Source organism: Cynoglossus semilaevis, chromosome 3 (assembly GCF_000523025.1).
Source record: "Cynoglossus semilaevis isolate Cse_v1.0 chromosome 3, Cse_v1.0, whole genome shotgun sequence".
NCBI lineage: Eukaryota > Metazoa > Chordata > Actinopteri > Pleuronectiformes > Cynoglossidae > Cynoglossus > Cynoglossus semilaevis.
In genome coordinates this window covers 8,928,401-8,951,014 of record NC_024309.1, presented here as the reverse complement: position 1 = coordinate 8,951,014, position 22,614 = coordinate 8,928,401, and the positions used below count along the sequence as shown (strand labels likewise).

The following is a 22,614-nucleotide window of genomic DNA, read 5'->3' as shown; positions in this document are numbered from 1 at the left end:
AAAGGAAATAGTTTAATATCTTTTGAATATATTTAATTTTGGATCTTATTCCTGTTCGATAACATTAATGTAGCCCTTCGAGTAGTATCATAAAAATTCAAACACATGTTGACGATTTGTTATTATCATTATTAATACAAATTCTGAACTCTGAAGGGCAGAAACGGGATGTGTTTTGTACACTTAATGTAACTTGACGTCAGTTTTGACTGTGTGAGGTCCCGTGATGAATTTCATTGGAACTTCCAACAGCCAGGAAAGACTGATGTTTCCTGCTTCTCTTGCTTGACAGAACGACAGGGTCTGACGGTTACATATTAGACTTTCACTTTCTCCGGTTCTCTACCTGGAAGTCTTTTTTATCATCTTCACAAACAGGACTAATGTCACGTCATTCTGCGACGCTGTAGAACGGAACATCCTCTGTTGGGAAAATAAATGAGTGCAAAAGTACTGTAAGGTACGTGATGTTCATGTAAACAGTGCCGTCTTCTCGCAAGAGCAGCTCAGCGTTGGTTTAGTCAAGTGGAATGTTTACCCACCTGTGTTTACGTTTTGTATATGATAGACTTAGAAGTTTTCGTGACAGTCACAATGAAGCCAAACGATACTTTTCGTCTTCAGAAAAGGACAGAATCTTCGAAGAAACGTAGTAATAACGAAGTGAGGTTCACTACTTTGCTATGTACAGTTCTCATTCTGTGTGTGTAATTATGGTCTCTTGAAGTATTGTTGGTAGTTAGTAGTACACGAGGAGCCAGTTTGAACATGTTTAAACCTCTCATTTGTTGTGTGTTGGTGTTTTATTTGTCTTTCCAGCTCCTCCTTAGGTTCGTTTTTAATGACACTTCTCTGTCAGGCAAGTTTGTTTCCTTCTGTAATTCACGTGACTTCAGCTTGCATTTGAAAGCTTATACGGGTGTATTAACACAGAGATGTATTAACACGTGTCTAATCAGTACGTGTCATTACTCCTGATTCATACATATATTTTCAGAGAAAGGGGGGCGATCGAAAACTAAAGGTAACTTTTTTCAATGTTACTACAATTTGTTTCTGCAATGATATATATTGCAATGGCTCTTGCATATATTGCAAAGGCTCTTGCTTCATTGTTTGTAATAATCATGATCCTAATAAGAGCTTAAGACTATGCCAAAAATAAACTTTTTTAAAGATGTCTACCAAGTACCTAGTAAGGCCAAAAGTAACTCACAAGTTTAAGTTGTACTTGCTAAAAGTGTTTTAAAAATCAGAATATACTGTACATGCAGAACTTATTTTGAATATGAGACATAGATCAAATTAGGACACAAAGGCAACAAAGACAGCCAAAGTTTTCACCAGAAACATATACAGAGAAGCAGCATAGTATCTTAAGAAACAGCTCAACATTTTCAAGGGTAGGTACTCAGTTAGAAATAGGAAAAACTTGGTTAGTAACAGATATATTTCATAACAAAATTATGGAAAGGTTAGCCAAGATAACTACTTTGAAAAAGCTAAAGCTTCATTTAATTTAATATAGAATAACTACAAATACTACCAATAGATCAAATACCACCAATAGATCCCACTAATAGATCACCTAAAAGTGTTCTTTTTAAATAAAAAAGAACCCTCTGAAAAAACAAATTTTGTAGACTTCTTCATTGTAGGAAAGATGATAGTCACTTGGATGTCTATCCAAGTTCTATGACTGATTCCCAGGTTGGACTTTAGACACACCTTCTTAGCTTTGTTCAATTCTAGAAATACGCCTCCACATAGTTTCACACAAATAACAGTGATGTGTCACACCTCATTGTCCTAGGTTAAGATCTTCTTAATTTTTCCTGGAATTGTTGGACAAACTGAAATTACTACTGTACTACTACTTGTCTGTCCCTAGGAGTAACGTTTACCTGTTAAGTTCACATTATAGAACTTGGCGCTCCTTTTACTGTATGTAATAACTCTAGTATTGGAGCAGAAAGATGTCAAATTTCACATGGGCTTTCGAATTTCTTATATGTATGCCACTGTGAATACTGAGACTTGTTAAGAGTAAGTTGAGAACTCAGATAAACACAAAAATGTCAGTTACCTGTCTGGACATTTAGATTGTGGTAGACTATGGTCCAGATGCTAAGGTTGGTTATTTCCCAGGTTAACTTATGGTCAGTCACTTTAAGCTTCTTTAGTTGCATGTACACAGCTACAGATCTGACTCTTTTGCATCGTAATAAGATGTTATTAAACCAGAACAAACTAATGATGTTAATGTTAGTCTGAAATGTTGTGGAAAAATGTCCTTCTCACTGCTGAAATACTATGGTGATCACGAATCTGTGTTTGTCAAAACACTCATGCCAGACTGAGGTTTCTCGTTCCTTTTGCGACTGTGGCCAGACTTCTGCTTTTTATACTTGCTTAAAGTGCTTGAAATGCATGACACACTGCCACACACAGAAAAATACATGTGCAACATCCTCATAGGATACCCACAGACGAGCATGTGTGCTGGGGTCCTACAGGAAGTTGTCTATTTTAGATCCTAAGTAGTAGCCCTGCATATTTGGACCTGTCGCTACAAGTTCTTTCATGATACGACATGAACACAAAGGTTGCTGGCTGTAAGAAATGGATATGGACAACAGAAATCCTACACCATTTTATAAATGTTATAGCTTTATTTTAATTGTTTGCACCGCACTTGATAGTGTCTCTGTGGGTGTGGTAGGCAGCAGCATTCCACTTGAAGGAGTAGCAGTATCAGCTAAAAAAATGTACGTCAGGCCACTCAGTTATAGGTTATTTCCCCATTGAAGAAAAAAAATCCCTGGAATGTTAAAACATGAGACCTACCCTGTGACGTGACCAGGCAGTAAACCATGAAAACAGGCCCAGATGTGAGGCAGACCATGGAAGTATGTAGGCATTCTTATGTGAATGCCCAATAACTCCCTTGGTCTACCAGACACAGTTGGGGGATTTAAGGTAAAGACCCTGTAGCCTGTACTGGTGTTGATTTTAAATAATCTCGTTCCTTCTCATCTTGTGTTCTGCAGTACAGCAGTAAACACGGAGGAAAGTAAAGAAAATGTCAAAATGTAAAATGTGAACATCCACAAAAGAAATGACTGGAGCTGGTTATAAACAGACCAGGAAGGTCTCTCTGACTGCACTCCTGCATTTTAAACAGCAATGCTCTTCTTACGGTTTCCTGACTCCACGTGAACTGAATGACATCCACTTATGGATGCAGTCACTGCCAGTGGGCTGCTGGGTAAAGTGTACAAGAAGCAGGTTCTCCGTGGTTTGTGAGTAAATAGAGAGTAAGATTATGAATGGTTGTAGTGAAAGGTTGAAAAAAAAATACTGGACAAACAGAGCTGATCTCACCAACATCAAACAATGGACAAGACCCAGCAGCAGACAATGGGCTTTGTTAAAGAAACCAGACATTACATAACCATTGTTAAATTAAACAAACCAACAAGAAAAAAGCATTTCAGTTCCGGACTATGAAAAAAGGGACAATATTTATTTAAACCAATGAGGTATTCTTTTTATGAGGTGATAAATGCTTGTTCAACAGCTGGGTATCTTCTCAGCGATGAGCTCTGTTTCAGTGTTAAAATGTCAGGAAAGAGGTCTGTGGTGTTTCTGCCCTGACCTGTGGTGTAAATCCAGCTTCAAAGACCTCTGAAGGGTATTTTAAAATACCTTTCCTCTGACCGGAACAGGAGAGAATGTCACAGAAACAGCATGGGTCGGTGCATGTATGAAAGGGTTTGCACTTTTCACACGTTAGATAGACGCAAATGTGGATTCTGTTTCTCACAGAGGTGATGGATGGTCAAAAAATGGACCAGATAAAAGTAGAACTGATTTTACACAGTGGCTAATGATATCTGCAGAGGAAGGAGTGAGTTAACTGGTCACAGAGAAGGGGGGAGGGGCTGCCTGCTGTCATGGTGCTGCTCACTCACTGACTGGCTGACCTTCTTGTTTGACTGCCTGTTAAAACAGTTTTCACTCTTGTAGCACAGTGACCTCCTGACGACATAACAACAACATAAAAGACAAAAGACAAAATATGATAATTTTGATAAAACTTTAGTCGGCTGGTGGCCAAAAAAAACACAGACAATCATCAATTTAAACACTATAGAATTCAGTATTTAGTATGACACACACAGTGACGTGAAGTCATCATTGCTAACATTGAACATGCCTGAAGTTGTTTTGCTATTAGCAAGTAAGCAGACGATTTAGTGTGAAACTGATTTAGTCATGGTTTATTTTTTATGTTTTAAATATTACAACCACTTCCCATCAGCTATCTACTAAAATGCCTGGTTTGATAGATCACTGTCATGATTATTTTCAGTACAGTCAGGCTTAATTTGGGCCACTGCAAGGCAACAACAGAGCCACATGTGGCTCAGGAGCCACAGGTTGTAAACCCATAGTCTAAACATAGAGAAACTTGCATGTTCATGTGCACAGCAGACAAACACAGCTCCAAATAAAAGACCACGTGTGACCCCTGAATGACGAGCAGCAGAAAAGGGAGACAGACTGATGGGGGCTTTAATGTGGTTTCCTGCTGGTTCACAGTCGCTGTTTATTTATGGCTCAGCTTCAAAGACAGGTCTTTATGAAACATTTCAAGCAGAATTTACAGTTGGGGAACTGATTAAATGAGCATGCACCACATTAGGTGTTTGTGTAGAGAGCAGTTCAGTTCAATTTCACTTCCCCAATAACACACTGTTCTCTGTTCTCTTCTCTTTCTGCAGCGACCCAGAGTGGACATGGAGCAGTTGTGGACTTGATGTCTCACCCTGGAGGACACATTACTTGACAACCTTCCACCCCTGAATGCCAGCAGTTCCAAACATGGAGGAGCAGGCCAGCCTCCCCAACGTCAGCATCCCCTGCCATAACGAGCAGCGGGACAAGAAGAAGCGCTACACTGTGAGTTCAAATCCTACGGTCATATGTTGAAGACTGAGGCTAATGACAATGATGACCTACCTTGTGAGGCAACTTTAGCTACTTTTAGCTGCTTTTCTACCATAATAACATACCTATATCCACTTTTTATGTTTTTTGTTTTTACTATTTTTACTGTTTAACTAATGTATTTATTCTTTACATTATCTAACACTGTTTTGTGGTATGTAATTTGTAAAATTGATATATTTTAATTATTTAATGAAACAAAAATAAAACAAAAATAAAATTACACAACTTCACATCTACAGGTGTACAAAGTGATGGTCTCTGTTGGACGACAGGAGTGGTTTGTCTTCAGGAGATACGCTGAATTTGACAAACTCTACAACACAGTGAGTGGCTGCACATACTGCTATTATATAATTTAAAGCAGACTGGGTCTCTTTATTGTGTCGGTAAATGTGTGTGTCTGGATGTTTTTGACTTTCCATTAACTCTAAAATGGAGAATTATTTGTAAGAACGCGACCGTAGTAGCTTGCCACTCTTTGTTGTACCGCTGAAAATGTCTCAATGCATATTTTCATTTGTTGCAGTTGAGAAAACAGTTTCCATCCATGAACCTGAAAATTCCAGCCAAGAGAATTTTTGGGGATAATTTTGACCCTGGTAAGAGGAGGATTTATGCTGGGATTTTACATATATGACATTCTTACACTACATGCACACGCCAACGTCCAGCCAGAAGCCCAGCTCCAGATGTTAAAAACATAATAATGGCCACGTCTGAGTTTCAAAATACAATATACAGGATTTCCATCTATTCAACAGAGTTCATCAAGCAAAGAAGAGCAGGGCTTCATGAGTTCATCAAGAGAATTGTTTCACATCCCCAGCTTTCTAACCAGTGAGTGTATGATTTCATGTTATTGTTTGTCAACATGAGTGTAATGAACAGGTTTGGCTTTGTGACATGTCTGGTTTCTAATATTTTGGATTTTCTTTCAGTCCAGATGTGAGGGGATTCCTGCAGATGGATAAAATGCAAAGTCTTTCCGACGCCTCTGAGGACGAAGATGACAAAGTACATTTTTTATATATTTTAACGTATTTTTTTTTTCTGTGAATGTATATGCTTTAGGTTGAAACACTCTCTTCTGCTGTCTGTAATATGCTATAAGGTTCTGTGTTGTATCTTAGGCTGTAATGTTTGCTCAGTACCATCAGACAGACACTCAATTAAACAATATTGCTTTTTCTTTTGTTTCATAGAACAACTCTACCTCCAGAAATATTAATCTTGGACCTTCTGGTAATCCACAGTATGTTGGTTTTTTTACTTCTTATTTTAATGTGAAACAGGTGATCATAGTTTGGTTTCTGTTTCACAAAACATCAACTGGGTTTCTTTATGACATTTTACTTTTAATTTCAATAAAAAAAGTGTGCTTTCTATTTCAGTGCTAAGCCTTCAGACTTTGACTTTTTAAAGGTCATAGGGAAGGGCAGTTTTGGAAAGGTAAGCGATTATACTACAACAAAAGTACTACTATACAGAAGTATAAATAATATTATATGTTCACATAGGTAACGATGCCATCATCTTTCATTATGATCATCACATGAAAGTATGTTAAGTAATAATATATTGTTGAATCATGTTGATTCATGGCTCACATGATTTGGAACCATTTTTTAAAATGACATGAATTGACTGACGCAGCAGCAGGTTTTGGTTCTGCATGGGTTGATTCATCAGTGAAGGAAGTGAGAGTTGAAAAGGGATTTTCTTTGGTTCGTCTATCTTCCTTGTGGTTCAGGTTTTTCTGGCCAAGAGAAGACATGATGAAAAGTATTACGCAGTCAAGGTCCTACAGAAAAAAGTCATTCTCAACAAAAAAGAGGTAACGTCCCCATCACATATGAAGTCGTTGTTTCCATCCAAAAGACTTTTACTCTAGCAATGATCCTACATTTTCTTTTTTTTATTCATCAGCAAAAACACATCATGGCAGAGCGTAACGTGCTGCTGAAGAACGTCAAACACCCTTTTCTGGTGGGCCTTCATTATTCCTTCCAAACAGCAGACAAATTGTACTTTGTCTTGGATTTCATCAATGGAGGAGAAGTGAGTAATTTCAGTTTTGGGTAATAATTTCTCTTACCCAAAAAAGAGTTATGTGGTCAAAATTAATTCATCTTGACCACATAAATAGTCGTATATACAGTATAATTGTATTTGTTGAATTCTGCAGAGTTTAACACAAACTAGCTACTGAGAACTTACATAATTATCCACTGTAACTTTTTGTCACAGCTTTTCTTCCATCTTCAAAAAGAAAGGACCTTTCCAGAACCCAGGGCCAAATTCTACATTGCTGAAATGGCAAGTGCCCTGGGATATTTGCACTCTCTCAACATAGTTTACAGGTAAAAAAAAATCCATTCCTGTTCTACTGTGTCACCGAATAAACACAAAGCCTCCTCAAATATCTGTCAAGGTTCCAGACATTTTTCTATTGTCAAAAAAATGTAAGGATATTTGGATATTACCAGAATATTCAACCAAAATTTCAGTGTCATCGACTTCCTCAAAATTGAATGTTCCACATCCTAAGCTGTGACCATCACTGGCAGAAACTAAAACTGTGTGTGTTCGTTTGATAGAGACTTAAAGCCAGAAAACATCCTCCTTGACCAAGAAGTGAGTATTCCTGTTTTTCTAACTGAAAACTGTTTGACCTGAGACTTATATTTGTCAATATTTATGAATAAATACACAGGTAAGCCCCATGGGAAAATTTGCTTTATCTATTTTAGCCACTAGAGGGTGTATTGTTTTGTAGGGAGAGGTCATCTTTGTCCTAGATGATGATAAATCTGTAAATATGAATTATATAATAAAAATATACAAATAATCTCTTTTAAAAGAGTCAAATTTTTGACATTAGAGCAATCGTATTTTAACATTTTTAGTTTTCACAGCTGTGTTGGAACAGTGCAGTAGTCAAACTCTGGCTTCACCTCTACTACATAATATCATTATATTCAGTTTGCGGACCAAATTGAATTATTCCACAGGCTTAACTGTAGCACTAATGGACACCAGTGCATATCCAGTTTCTGCTGAACAGCCTGAGTGTGATTAGATTAGGACGCAGTAATGATTTCCCAGCCTGGACCTGCTGAGCTTACAGAGAAAGTGAATGGAGCCGACTGAGCTGCGCTGTGGCAAACATTCCTGACAAACAATAGATTCCCCAGTCCCTGTTCATAATGAGCCGCTTGTGCGGTACATGTCGTCTAAAAATGTCCCTGTTTTCTCTCTTTAAAGGGGCATATCATATTGACAGACTTTGGCTTGTGCAAGGAAGGCATTTCCCTGACAGACACCACTACTACATTTTGTGGAACACCTGAGGTACGGACAACATTTCTATGAACTGTCTACTAAGTAACAGAGCAGAACATATTTCCCTCACCTTCAGTTTCAGAAAGACAATCATTAACAGACTGTTTTAAATAAAGTGTAGTGAATGATTTTACCAAAGTAGACACATACATTTTTTGCTGTGATAAAATTGTACTTTTAAGGAGTAAAATGTTTTGTTTTGTTTTGTTTTTTCAAATTTTAACATGACCTCATTAATTGTTTATTGTTAACAGTATTTGGCTCCAGAGGTTCTAAGGAAGAAGCCATATGATAACACAGTAGACTGGTGGTGTTTGGGTTCAGTTCTCTATGAAATGCTCTTTGGTCTGGTAAGTTTTTTTCGTTTCTTATTTCCCCCTGAACCTCAATGTCAACTGTTCGCAAAGTGCAATACACTAAATCATTTATATTTAGCATTTAACACTGTTGTCCCTGTTTCTCATAGCCACCCTTTTACAGCAGGGACACACATGAGATGTATGACAACATCCTCCACAAGGAGCTTATGATGCGTCCAGGAGCTTCAACCGCAGCTTGGTCTTTGCTCTGGGGTCTGCTGGAAAAAGATGGCACACAAAGACTAGGGTCCAGGGATGACTTTGTAAGTGGAAAAGACAATTATTTATCCAAAACATACGTGAGGCACAGTGTGTAAAACTTTATTTTTTGTAGTCATTTTCAATTTCTTATCTCACTATTCCCGTTTAACATGTATTAGAGCATATTGTAGCCGTTGGTTACCATGAAAACACAAAAGGTATTTATTTGTCGACTCTGGGCTCCCTCTGCTGGCCAATTTGGGTAATCCATTCTACTTAAATATGTTGGTGGTATTTTTCAGAATGAGATCAAAGCACACGACTTTTTCTCCTCCATCAACTGGAACGACCTTGAACAAAAGAAGATTCCTCCTCCGTTCATACCTAAAGTGGTAAATGCTTTGGTTTTTGTTCACAATTCTCTCACGACCCTAACTGTCTTTGTCAAAAGTCACAGTTATGAATTCAGGAAGTCCTCCTGGCAGCATAAAAACACAGCCCTATTGACTTGTACAGTGCCTGAATATAATGATCCAATCAGAAACAAGAAACAATTTCAGCAGTGATACATATATTCAATTATAATAAGATCCTAATCAAATCCAGCTCTAGATTTTCTTTTTTTCTTTTCTTTTTTTTTTTGCTTTCCTCAGAAAAAAAAGGAATTCACAAAAATATTCTGACTAATATTTTTTCACAGAGCTCTTACAGTGACATCTCAAACTTCGACCCAGAGTTTACTGATGAGATGGTCTCCAGCTCCATCTATTGGACCCAAGAACATTCCATTGTCAACGCTAGCGTGATGGAGGCTGATGATGCCTTTGTGGGCTTTTCCTACGCGCCACCTTCTGATGACGCTTTCCAATAAAAACATTCCCAGTGAAGTCTTCAAATTCCTTAACATTGATAACAATATCTTTTAAAGAAAGGGATAAAAAAAATTGAATGCACGCATGGATGCAATCAATTTATCAAACCAAAGCCTGGAGTAAAGTAGAAACAGCACTTAAGCATATTTCAATTTGAGTAAAAGAGGCCTTTATTTTTTACTGATACATATTTATATAAATAAATATATGTTTATATATAACATATGTTTTGACAAAATACAAATGACCATTTGTAGAGGTGTCAGAAATGAGCCTTCATAATACCGTAACATGTCCCTAAAAAACTTGAACAATTCACTGGACTTAAAATAACGTAATCCGACTCATCACTCTAGGGTTTTCTATATCTTTGTATTTACTATAAAAAATGTATTCACATTATCTAAATTTTCTAAATTGTGAGTACTTGAAAACCACCCTTAATATGCATTTTAGTTGACAGCTTACATTTTAGAAAGCAACTACATGCTTTTTCATGTACTTTTTAGTACAGAACAAAAGCCTCTTGGTTAGAATTCAGTCTTATCATAATATTTTGAAAAATGTGAGAATACAAGTATTAAAGTCAGTATTCTGACTTCTTGGAATTTAAAACAATAAAACTTTAAAATTAGAATTGTAACTTTAGGTAAAAATATGTATTTTATATTTCCACAAAAATGAAGAAAAACATTTTTTGAACATATAAAGTGACCTAAATCTTCTTGCTGTAAATTCTGTCAATGTTATTTTGGCCTTGCCATTGAAGTGTACTTGTACATTTGAAATATATAACTTGCCTTGTACTTAAGAGGTCAAACAAACAATAAAATTTAAACAAGTGAAAAAAAATAAGAGAAATATTTTTTGTATATAATAAAAACTTTTCTTCAATCTGTAACTCCGTTCATATGACACGTCAATGGTAATGCTGTGATTTACATGTAATTTTAGTAGATAGCAGTGTTACTTTTTTTCTAAGAATGTCTGACAGTTTGTCGTTGAAAGAGTCAGCTGTAGTTTACTTGGACAGAAGTGGTGGGCTGGAAAAACTGACCAAAGACTGCCAACAATACAACGGTGAGGTTTTTGTACGGAGATTTGGAGAATAATTAATGCTAAAACTGCTAATGTTAAAGCTATGTACACTGAGCTAACTCGGGATTTAACGTTACAGACCCTGCACATACCGAGGCAGTTTACCGGTTTTCAGTAACAGTTAATCCCACTGATGTTATAGAGGTGAACCCAGCGCTGGGTGACTGTGTTCTACACGACCATCTGAAGGCAACAGCAGTGTTTCAGTCTGTAAGTGCGAATAAAAGTGCTAATAAAATGAGTTTACGATATATTACAGACTAAGTCCACATTATCTCCATCAGGTTTGCTTTCTGGCCATTAAGACTCTTTCTCTCGTCGAAAAGATACACACATTGAGTCAGGTATGTTAAAAAACAAACGTGAAAGAAAAAAAGTAAAACTAAATATGTCTAAAACCGTTTATTTATTATGGTTACAGCCCTACCATTTTATCCTTATAGTTGAGAACAAAGTTATTAGCCCCCCATATAGGAAATGTAAATAACTGAAGTCATTTTAATACAAAATAGAGAATGTTGGAAAAAAGTTTCTTCATCAAATTATGTTGTAATTAATTAAGTCTATTCTCCCCATATGAACCTCTGAAGCTTCTACAGTAACAGTTGTCTGGTACAAATCCTGGTTTAGTTTTTACTATTATTTTTCATAAAATGTATGTCTGAAGCAACGGAAGGTTCGTTACCACTTTTTAAGTACATTTGCTTTTGTGTTGTCCAATAAAATTGTGGGCAGTGTAACTGTTGTTGTAGGGCTGAATTATCAAGCAAGTCCCCTAACAGAGTGCTGTGCTTTTCTTTTGGAGGTTAATGTAATTCTAAGGTTGACACATCTGCCTCCATTTCCTGAGTATAAGTTGGACCTTTGCAGTTTTCCTCGGGGATACGGCCCCCTGAGACCTGTTTCCATGGAGGGACTGGTCATTGCCATGACGAGGGTCACCAAATACACCCAAGGGGCCAGGTTCCTTTGTGTCAACGAGGACTGCCCCAGTGCTACAGGTACTGCAGTTCTGTCTCAGCCTATAAGGACAGGACACAGTTAAACTGGTTTATGTCATCAGGGGATTGGTGTGATGACTCCAGATGGATTTTCTTCTGGTTACATTTAAGTGTAAAATATTTCTAGGGTTCCACCATATCAGAGTCCATGCACCCGGAGCCACAGAGTCAGCAACAGTGAGAAACAACTTTAGCTGCATGATCTGTGAATCCCCGCTGAAAGAAGATGTGAAGTTCAGAGTTTTGGGAGGTGACACTGGCAACCACAAATATGACCACAAATATTGACTAAGAGGAAGTCGTAAAATGCTCATGTTCTCAATTTAATTACTTGTTTTTGTGGAGACAGACAAACAACTGGTGGAGCTGATAGATGTCAAAGCACTGGATGTTCTTAATGGCCAGCAGCAAAACTCATTCAAATACCAGTCTGTTACCCTGTTTCTCAGAGGTAGGTTTAACTTTCTTCGGTCCGCATTTGACTTAAATTCTATATTTTGTGATCAAAACAATATGGCAACTGCATCATATGAATACATACCAAATGAAACAAAACACAGCTTGTACATAAAGACTAATGTAGCACTAAGGAAGCAGGAATCTTCACCAAAAAAAACAACAACAAAAAAACAATTCTTCTATACGTAATTAGGTTAGCCTTGACTTCTTTTTGACTTGTATACAACTACAGAGCAGCTATGGGCCCAGTGGCAGAGCAGATCAACTTCCAACTATAATGTTAGAGCTGTACTGAAGATTAATATCCTCAGAGTTTTAAAGGATATTATTTGTTTGTAAAACTTAAATTCCCATCTGTTATATTCCCTCCCGTTCCTGAATAATGTGGTTATAGTAGCCAGTATTTACACACAGTCAAATGTATTGCAGTTTGTCATTAATTTCCAGCCTGCCTAAATTAGACTAATTTCAGAACACAAACCTAGCGGGGGAGAGTTCAAATAAACAGAATTCTCTGCAGCCAGCCGCACACAGTGTCTCCAGGAGGGATATTAAGTGTTTCTGTCCCCTCTAATAACATTGTCCAGGCAGGACCTCTGAGAGCTTAGCAAATCATTGGACCAGGATTAACATATTCTGTTGACCCAGACCTGTGGAGGAATTCAATCCACTGAGCTCCCGTTACTAAACATATATGCTAATAAGTGCAAGGAACACTCATTAACTGGCTGTGCAACTCTGTCACAGAGAAATCTTTGTTCCTCCCTATGTTTCTTTTGGCACCGGTTTGTGATGGCATCAATTTTTCTTCAATAATCATCAGGCAGCAGAGAGAGCCCCCACCCCGTCAATCTTGTTATTATTGGTTTGTTTCTATCGTTCACACAGATGATCTGTGTAACTCCATGAGAATTGGCCAGCTCTATCAGGTGATAGGCATCCCTGCACAGGTCCACCAGTGGCCCAGCATCTCCTGGATTGTAGAAGCAAACAATATCCAGCCTTGGCAACCAACATGTAAGGAAATATAACTTTGACTTCTCATCAATCCAAACCATTAAGATGGTTTGATTTAGATTTGCTGCCATAACATTTTTCACAAACTGATACAAATATTTTCATTTGTGCAAATATCAAGTACCAATACTGATACTTCTGTAGGTTTGGTTTCAATAAAGGATAGCAGATTTTGTCTCATTAACAGGTTTCATCAAGACAACAGAAATGGTTCTGTATCAAACAAAAACATCTTCAAACTAGTATAGTAGTTCAGTATAGAAAGTCTTTGTCCCTGATGTTAAAATATGTCCAAACTGCAGACAATGTTGACCTACCGAAATAAACTACCATCACGGCAATAAGACACTAAGCTGGAGGAGAAAAAAAAGAAGCGTGCTTAATGTTAAACCCTTATGTGAATTGTCACAGTATTAAACCTCAACATTCCCACCCACAGATCCCTCCAACATCAGTGCCAATTTCAACAGTCTGCTGAAGGCCACAGCCTCCTCTCCTTGGAGATTCCCTGCCGTTGTAGCTCACTGCTTTGGTTTGGATTTAGCTCCTCCAGGTTTGCACAACACACTAAAGCTTGGTTTGTTGCTTAGCTTGGTGCAGACCAGAGCAGATACTGAAGAAACTCATCACAACTTGGATGTCCTAGTTGTTGCCTGTGATACTCTCATTATAGACAGGTAAAGAAAGTTAAATTGTTGCTCCATTATTGCCTTAATGACAGATTCAGTGCCAAGTTACTCTATGTTTCCCTCCAGACTAATAACGTACAGCTTGAGTTTGGCTAATCGTGGTGTCAGACACCAGGTCTCTGGGGAGATGTTTGTATCACTGTCTAAAGACGAACATGGAGCTGGTACTGTCAACATTCATGCTGGTTATGCTCTGTTAGCCACCGGGGGCATATGTATGCTGGGAGATCTGGGCTGTTATAAAAAGGAGAAGTTGGACTCTATTCAGTCAGGTAAAGAACAAAAGGGAGTGGGAAAAAAATAACAAAATAAGTGTGCCTCTGCAACAAGGTATTACAAGGTAATTTTCTTTTTTCAGTCCTGGAGAACCACACAGTGTCAGTGTTTGTCCCAGGGAAGAAATACGGTGAGGATGCTGATAAGCAGCTGTCTTTCCCCGTCCAGTGCAGCTTCTGGGCCTTAACAGATCCTTCTCAGAGAAGTGGGAGGACAGACTGTAACATATTGGGAACAGTGGTGAGTCTGTGTACAGATGGGTGCGCTACTTTTAAAAGCATACTCCGAATTAAATCAAAATGATTGTAGTGTATTTGTTCTTTTTCAAATATATGTATTCAAAATGATTTTATTGGCGTTTGAAGAACACACTTCATTCAGCCTGGACATTGTTTGCAGATTGCACAGGCAAAACAGGAAATTGAGACAATTTTCGTCAAGGAAGTGCCCTGCCTAGAAAACATTACTTCACAGCAGATCCCTTGAGAATAATCAGTGCTTCAGTTGTTTTTTGTTTTTCTTTAACAGGGACGAGGTAGACCATAAAATCTATAACCAAGTTTCTCAGGTTAATCTGTGCCTTACAGCATTCAATTTCATAACATCAGCAGTATATCATTCTTTTTTTAACAGGAAATGGGTCCAATACCAGCACCGTTGGCAGACGCATTTGGGCTAGTGGTACAGTGTAAGGACAAAGTACGAGAGCAGGTACTTCTTGCTGAAACTGTCCACACCCTTCAGAAGGCAGTAGAGCCTGGAAAACCCCTTTACCCATCCTGCTGGGAGTTTTCTACACAAGACTACAAAGAGGTGAACAACCAAGGCTTCACACCACTGCATTTATTCTAAGTAGTATTCTTTTTTTTTAAGGTAATTTTAAAACACTGTGTTTCCGATTTCTCAGCTAATAACCCATGCTCAGAATCTACAAGTGGAACTCAGCCCTGGGGCAGAGAAGATGATCCATGGATACTATATGGCCAGTCGTAGAGTCCGAGCACAGAGTCAAGCAGTGAAGATGTCTGTAGCTTCTGTCAAACTATTGTGAGTTTTGGCCTGTGAAGACAGTTGAAATGATATTCTCAAAATTGTTAAACATTATTTGGTTGATGTTTTTTGTTGCACACTTATTGTTTACTCACAGGTACATATATTCATACACGCACATATACAGTGCACCGCATTAAATCGGTTTACTGCAACGCTAATATTGCCCACTAGATGGAGCTCACTTTCAGACGTTACACTTTTACAGGACAACTCTTCTACCACAGAATCTAGTGTCCCTATAGCGATGTTTAATGAAATAAGGACTAAAAAAATAGTTTTACTCAGATATTGTTTCATTTGGTGTAGATATAGATTAATTATATTCAAAATTGTACGAATCTAACCAATTCTTATCCTTCAACAAAACTCCTTCTGGCTTTACCTGAAGGATCTCACTGGCTGAAGCCCACTGCAAGTTATGTCTCAGAACATGTGTACTGGAGGAAGATGCCGTCATTGCTGTGCTCCTGTGTGAAAACTCAGTAACTCTAAAACATGGTAACACTCTTCCCATCATCCCTCACACACCAAATACAGTAATGAATATTTACATAGACTTGTATTATATTAACTGTATACTTTTTTTAATTGCTCTAATTTAAGACATTCAAACCAGCTCTTGTTCTTATTTACAGGGGCCTCTGCTCTTATAATTCCACCTGATGCTGTGTTCCCCTGTGAACTTGGAAGTGTAGACGGTCTACACATGAGAGACACGGTCCTAGATAAACTCCAGCAGGACATTCTACGCTTTATTTACGCCTACGCACCAGGGGCGGACCAATACATAACAGAAGAATAAAAAGAAAAAAAGGTAAGCCACACAACACTGCTTTAGGTTTTTCATTTGTTTATTCACTTTAAGCAACCACAGATAAACAAATTTACAATAGAAATTCAAGACTAACTGGGGGAATACACCCAGAGTGAAGATGAACAAATGCTAATTTTGCCAACCTACTCAGTAAATGACATCTTTATTTTCACTTACCTTAAATAAAATGTGTTCTTCTAGCACTTGGTTAAAAAAAAAAAAAAAACACCTTGAAAGAAAGAAATGAAAGATAGAATTTAGTAGAAGCCAAACCTTGTGTGGTTTCACATACTGTATTTTCATTTGGTTCAGTTAGTCACATTCTCAACAACCCAATTTGGTCTGATGGGTAAACGGCAAAAATGTAAAATCATCATTACTTTGATACAAAGAAATTTATTGAATTCAAGTAACATCACACAACACTTACCAGAGTCACAACGAGACCCCACACCTTTCTGCTCTGTTGCAATTACTGGTAGCCTGTAAATAATGATAAATTAAAAAAAATAAATTAAAATTAAGTCCTGCTAAACACCTTAGTCTATTCAAAATACATTATTGGAACAACATGATAAAAATATAATTTCTGGTTATTCAGTTATCACGGCGTCACCACTGCAATGTCTGATGGGTAAACGGCGAAAAGTGCGAACTCATCACTATACCAGCAAAAAAAGGTGTTGCCATTTAATTCTGTAACAAAGTAACATACTGTTAACTCACCGCAGTATCAGCACAGGACGCAATGGTTTTAAAATCAGCCGTATCTATCCTTCGCACTGATTTCTGAAGGAAAAAAAACAAAACAAACCATGACATGATTAACACTGAATTCATTAACATCACCAAACAACTTTAGGCACTGATTTCTGAAGGAAAAAAAAAAAAACATGATTAACACTGAATTCATTAACATCACCAAACAACTTTAGGAGCATCTTAATGTTGCTGTTATTTCAGTAGTCACAGATTCACCATGTTATTGTCTGATGGGTAAACGGCAAAAAGTGCGAACTCATCACTATACCAGCAATAAAAGGTGTTGCCATTTAATACTGACAGAAAAGAAACATGTTCTCCTCTTCAACGAAGTAACACTGTTGACTCACCACAGTATCAGCACAGGACGCAATGGTTTTAAATCAGCCGTGTCTATCCTTCGCACTGCTTTCTGAATGAAAAAAAAAAAGACGCGATTAACACTAGATTTAATAATTTTTATCAAAAATCCAGAAGCATCTTAATGTTGCTGTTATTTCAGTAGTCACAGATTCACCATGTTATTGTCTGATGGGTAAACGGCAAAAAGTTTGAACTCATCACAATTCAGCAAATGATTCAGAATTTTAAAAAAAATAATCCAAAAAAATAAAAACGTACCCAATGGCACTCGAAGACCAGACTGACATTTGGCCTTGTTGGCGCTCATGGTCTGAGACCTGCAATAAAAACAAATGAGAGTACATGATCTGGACTACATGTATTTCACCTAAAGGTTAGAATTTTATAGTAAACATAATTGACGGAGTTATTTCTATAATTCACAATCTATAAAATGTGTAGTAGTGCAACACAATACACAACCAAAAATAAATGGTCAATGTTATGTTGTAGATTTTTGCAATCATAGTAACATCCATCTTCTTCTGCACCACTAAATAGACAGAAGTCAAATATTAATGCTAATACACTCTGTATGATGTAATGATCTTTTAAAGAGTCACATTGTCAGCCCAGAGCCCCATCACAGTAACTTCATACCTCCTAACTAATTGCTCTCAGGAGTGCTGTATTGATTTCTAGCTAGCACGAATAACTTGTACTGAAGGAATAGCCAATATGCTGAGTGGACTAGTGACTGATCACCAGAAGGTCAAAGGGTACAATGGTACGCAGCTTGGGAGCAGAGTTAACACTGCAGGTCTGGGGACGGGTTCAACAACAGGTCACGACCTCTGCCATGACCTAGGGTCCTCAGAAGACATCATGATGAGAGTATCCACAGTGAAATAATGGTAGGGAGCAAATCCCTGACCGACTGACCTCTGGACAAAAGTAAGACCTGGACAGTGCAGTAGGAAGCCGAGTGACACGAGGGCGTTCTCCCCATTGAACTGTCTGAAATAATGATTTATTACATTTTAGGCCCTTAGACTACGAGGACGAGCTGACGTGTCATACCGCTGGAGCGTTAACGTCCGATCACTATTTTGGTGTATTTGTACAAAATTTTTAAAAGAAATATTACCATATAATCTGAATTACAGATAGCATTATTCGCGTTATAGTACACGTACATTGTACGTGTTGTATCTATAATAGACTAATCGAATCATTTTATTTATTAATATTGGGTTCACATTTCGCATCTTAATTTCCACCGTCATTTAAATAAAAGCGAATATTTATATTTGTATTTTAAATTAATGGAAAACGCCACGGAGTAAACGTAACACGCGCTCATTTCACCCACGTGGCGCAGATGCTAATTAGCTTCACGGTAACGATAATGAACTCCGATGTTATCATGAAAGCAGATTAAATACACGCACAATTTGTTGTTACAATACTGCATTACACCATGTACCCATTACCTACCTGTACTGGAAAAATCTATGCAAAAAGATTTGGACTGCGAGGCAAGGACAAACACAACCGCTTCTCAGCTTTGCTGCAGGACGAGAGGGAGCTTCCGGTTTCCGAGTTCCCATCAGACACCGCGCCTGGCAGCTTTATCACTGACGTCAGCGACAACCGCCTCGAACTAAAATAACAGTTTATATTAAATTAATCACACGTATTAAAAAGTGTTACAAAAAGCGTTTGATAAATGAGAAACGCATGGAGGAAAAGGTTGCCGTCAACCCACGACTCAATTCAAATATATTATAACATTGTTAATATGTCTTTACCTAAATGTCTTCTAGATTTTATTTATGTTTGTATATATATATAATAGTTTGCCATTTGCCTCTTGACGAACAGAAAACAAATTTATACTTTGAATCCGTCAAATTGTGTTTTTTTAGCTGTCTAATTTGTGAGATGAAGTTTGGATAATTGTTTAGAATATTTGATAAATATCATAACTATCTGCTTATTTATTTAAACGCAAATGGCAACAGCTTCACCTTAAATTACAACTGAGGCTTTATTTTATATATAAAATTAGTACTTTCCTATCCTTTTTATTTTTACTTTAACAATAGTAACACTAAAAATAATAATTGAATATTAACAATAAACCAATTACAAATAGATTATAAATAAAATTAATTATACATAACAGATACACAGAGATGCCACTTATGATCGTACGGTAACAATGCTGAAATCAAATTGCTAGAAAATTGATGGAATAAAATTATTACAAAGATCTAATTTTAGTTCCACAAATGTTGAAATGTTCTTTTAATTTCTATTTACTTAATACCTCTAGTCGGTGTTAAAACAAACCTTTTAACCTCTTGCTTTTTATTCAGTGTTTCACTAAACGACTCGCCTTAGTGCTCGTCATTCGATCATAACAATAATTATTAAATACAACTTAATTAAAATTGTTATATTTTATTTTTTCTTACATCACAATTTCCCTCCTCTCGCCATCGTGAACATTTCCCGAGACTCGTCTGTTTTCACCAGAGCCATTTATTCACAAACACATTGTACAGCCATGCAGGTAAAAACGAACGGAGGAACATGAGGTGAAGGACGGAACACTTCACATGACAGATGTTTGACTTATTCACACATGCATTTTAGTGCAAATGCTTCAACTGAAAGTGCACATCTCAAGCATGACGGGCTCAGTGTCGGCCCGTGGAATTCTCTGCACATTCTGACAGGGAGGTTGGGGGGGGGGACGTGTAGGGGACTGCACACAGCAGGGACACACAGTACAGCAAAAGCCGAAACAACAACAAGAGAGAAAAGATTGAGTTCTCCGTAAAATCTATACAATAAAAATCAGGTATAATATATTAATTTACAACTCAGTCGGAGCGCGGGGACTTTAAATCCAGGAATCAGGTGTGAAGACCGTTTTTGTTCTATACACAGATCATTACAAGGCGACGTGAACTCATGCGCACGTGACATAGTTTCGTTACAAACGTTTTTTAAGCCCGTTACTGACGGGAGGTGGACGAGGACGGGCCCTGGTTCTCTGACTCTGAAGAGTTGGAAGTGTTGAGGAACTGTCCGCTTGCACCGACGTACAGCCTGGATCGCATGGGCCATTTCTGAAAAAATAAAACAAATAAAATAAAATAAATGTTGATTTAATGTAAGTAAATATTGATGAGCATCAAAAAGCCGAAGTCAATTATTTTAAATGTATTTTACCCTCTAGTCGGTGTTGATATGAACGATGAACATATGAACGATGTTAGTCTGCGGTGCAAATATAGCTAGTAGAATAAAATCGGTTTATTCCCGATACTATTATTATTATTATTATTATCATCATCATTGTTGGTCCACTGACCTTGACTGGGTGCAGGTATCCTTCCCCCTTCAGAGAGTGTAACGCCTCTGTCTGCTTCGTGCTCTCTCCATCCTCAGCTCCTTCCTCCTGTAGTGTTCGGGTCAAGTGGGCTATGTAGGTGGTGGCCAGAATCAAGACGTCTAGTTTGGACAGCTTGGTGTCCGGCGGCACCGAAGGCAAAGTCCTCTGTAGCTCCAGGAAGGCGTTCCTCAGGGTCTGTACCCGGCTCCTCTCCCGGGCAGCGTTGGCTGCGGCGGGGCGTCCTCTGCCGCCGAGGCCGCCGCTCTGCAGCACCCTGCTCCGCTGCAGCTCCCGCCGGCGACCGTCCGGACTGGGGCTGGAGCTGGGACTGGATGCGGGACTGTCGTCCACCACCAACCCGGAGGAGGTGCCGCTGTCCATTCGGAGCGTCTGTCGTCCAACCATCAGAGAGAACTCACTGACCTGAAGATTTGTTGAAGAAACTCGTTCGTTTAGAGACAGTTTGAAATGTCTAACATTTTCATATAGTTTTACATGTTTAAAACAGACTGCGTCAATGTCTATTTATATTTATCCACCTACACTCAAAGTTCTTGTTTATACATTTCAAGTGTTGTCAGCTCTTTACCAACTGTGTTTTAAATAAAAACTAAAATAGAAAAATGACAGAGGAGACATCTGTCCTCCTCCAAAGACAACTGTCTTAACTCTGATCGTCAGGGACATGTCAGATGATCTTGTGTCCAATTTAAAATGAAATAAATCTCTAATATTTCAGTGTCCAGTGTGTTGATGTTTTACCTCAAAGCCGATGTCTTAAAAAGCGACATGAAGGCGATCAGATGAGGGTTTGTTCTCCAGAGCAGAGAATTCACTCCAAAGTGCCGAATAGTTCCGAGTCCAAACGTCGGCGGAGAAGCTGCCTCCGAACTGCAGCGGCCGCGTCTTTTACGCGCATCCAACACTTCACCTGTGCGCGTAAAAGTCTCAGGAGTCCTTCATTTATTAGCGAACACAAAGCAGCGCTCATGTATTTGACTTGAGTGTAATTAATCACTCGCCCTCAGTGTGGAGAACCCACTCACTCTTTTCCCTTTCCTCACTTATTTCAGTGAGGGCGGCAGAGGCTCGTTTTCAACGCCAGAGGCAGAACTGCGCTGCTCCTTCAACACTGATATGCGGCCGCTGGGCTACATCCTCCTCTAATTGGCTGCGAACCCGACACTGTATTTTTGTAAGCCTATCAAAAAGTGGCAACGGGAAAGAAATGGAGTCAAAACTACGTCCAAAACGCGCTCGTCACGGTCAGCGGACAGAGGCCACAGTCCATCAAAACGTTATTTGCAATAGAGCATGAAGAGAGGCTGACAAGTGTAAGGTGATATGCAAAACATCTGACGGATTGCCAGTGTGTTCTATGCTGCGAGCTCATTGGAACAGCCAATAAATAAAGTGCAGCGCCGCAATCAACAGGCAGGCATTGAGGAAATTCTTTTGAGACTCATAAATTAATCACTCTGATTTCCAGGGCTCCAAACGGAGATGTCGGCGAATTAATGAAAGGAATTATTCATATTATGTAGCTATATCCTCCGACTGTTTTTGTAAGGCGGCTGAACCGCTTTCTCCTGCCGGCCACTAATTATAAGGTGAGGGTAAGGAAGGTTAAACAAGCTTGTTTCCATAATGACCACGCATCTTTTTGTGGACTTACGCACACGCGTAACTGTTCAAAGAATGACCGAATCGTTAATCGCGGTTGTTTGAGTATATAAGCATTTGCGTTTGGATAACTAGAAACAGAAGGACGCAGTGATCAGTCAGGATGTGCCACCCTCCATAGCTGCATCACTCATTTACTGGAGGAAAAAGTCCCCGCTCCATAATCAGGAAGTCACAGTGTGTTCAACAGTTTACTTACAGTTTGTCATCAGAGACAAAAATGT

General features: G+C 38.4%; 3 protein-coding genes and 1 long non-coding RNA gene across 7 annotated transcripts; 2 read left to right on the top strand and 2 right to left on the bottom strand.

Annotated features, from left to right (window-relative positions):
• Positions 1–210: 210 nt before the first annotated feature.
• Positions 211–10,642, top strand: sgk3 (serum/glucocorticoid regulated kinase family member 3). 3 transcript variants are annotated; one of them, XM_025054653.1, is made up of 18 exons: positions 211–460; positions 820–859; positions 4,788–4,965; positions 5,256–5,339; positions 5,543–5,615; positions 5,778–5,853; positions 5,955–6,030; positions 6,219–6,268; positions 6,408–6,465; positions 6,767–6,850; positions 6,943–7,074; positions 7,264–7,376; positions 7,614–7,650; positions 8,281–8,367; positions 8,613–8,708; positions 8,825–8,980; positions 9,221–9,310; positions 9,619–10,642. In XM_025054653.1, exons 3-18 carry the CDS (start codon positions 4,870–4,872, stop codon positions 9,787–9,789), a joined length of 1,479 nt encoding a protein of 492 aa, XP_024910421.1. In that variant the 5' UTR covers positions 211–460; positions 820–859; positions 4,788–4,869; the 3' UTR covers positions 9,790–10,642. The 3 variants fall into 3 exon arrangements, with proteins under 3 accessions (XP_024910421.1, XP_008306002.1, XP_008306004.1); XM_008307780.3 differs by lacking the exon at positions 820–859 and having other exon boundaries at positions 212–460; XM_008307782.3 differs by lacking the exons at positions 211–460; positions 820–859 and adding an exon at positions 934–1,024.
• Positions 10,643–10,748: 106 nt separating this feature from the next.
• Positions 10,749–20,879, top strand: mcmdc2 (minichromosome maintenance domain containing 2). 2 transcript variants are annotated; one of them, XM_008307777.3, is made up of 15 exons: positions 10,749–10,870; positions 10,968–11,098; positions 11,173–11,232; positions 11,694–11,889; positions 12,017–12,139; positions 12,239–12,340; positions 13,237–13,365; positions 13,805–14,042; positions 14,121–14,326; positions 14,413–14,570; positions 14,964–15,143; positions 15,238–15,377; positions 15,772–15,881; positions 16,019–16,197; positions 20,764–20,879. In XM_008307777.3, exons 1-14 carry the CDS (start codon positions 10,774–10,776, stop codon positions 16,183–16,185), a joined length of 2,037 nt encoding a protein of 678 aa, XP_008305999.1. In that variant the 5' UTR covers positions 10,749–10,773; the 3' UTR covers positions 16,186–16,197; positions 20,764–20,879. The 2 variants fall into 2 exon arrangements, with proteins under 2 accessions (XP_008305999.1, XP_008306000.1); XM_008307778.3 differs by having other exon boundaries at positions 10,766–11,098; positions 11,759–11,889.
• Positions 16,217–19,046, bottom strand: LOC103377121 (uncharacterized). Its single transcript, XR_001759914.2, has 6 exons — positions 18,799–19,046; positions 17,581–17,639; positions 17,310–17,371; positions 16,924–16,986; positions 16,628–16,680; positions 16,217–16,426 (listed from the first exon to the last, which is right to left on the bottom strand). It is a non-coding gene; the product is annotated as an uncharacterized LOC103377121 (long non-coding RNA).
• Positions 19,635–21,440, bottom strand: tcf24 (transcription factor 24). Its single transcript, XM_008307779.3, has 2 exons — positions 20,687–21,440; positions 19,635–20,441 (listed from the first exon to the last, which is right to left on the bottom strand). The coding sequence occupies exons 1-2, from the start codon at positions 21,110–21,112 to the stop codon at positions 20,328–20,330; spliced, it is 540 nt and encodes a 179-aa protein (XP_008306001.1). The 5' UTR covers positions 21,113–21,440; the 3' UTR covers positions 19,635–20,327.
• Positions 21,441–22,614: the final 1,174 nt, after the last annotated feature.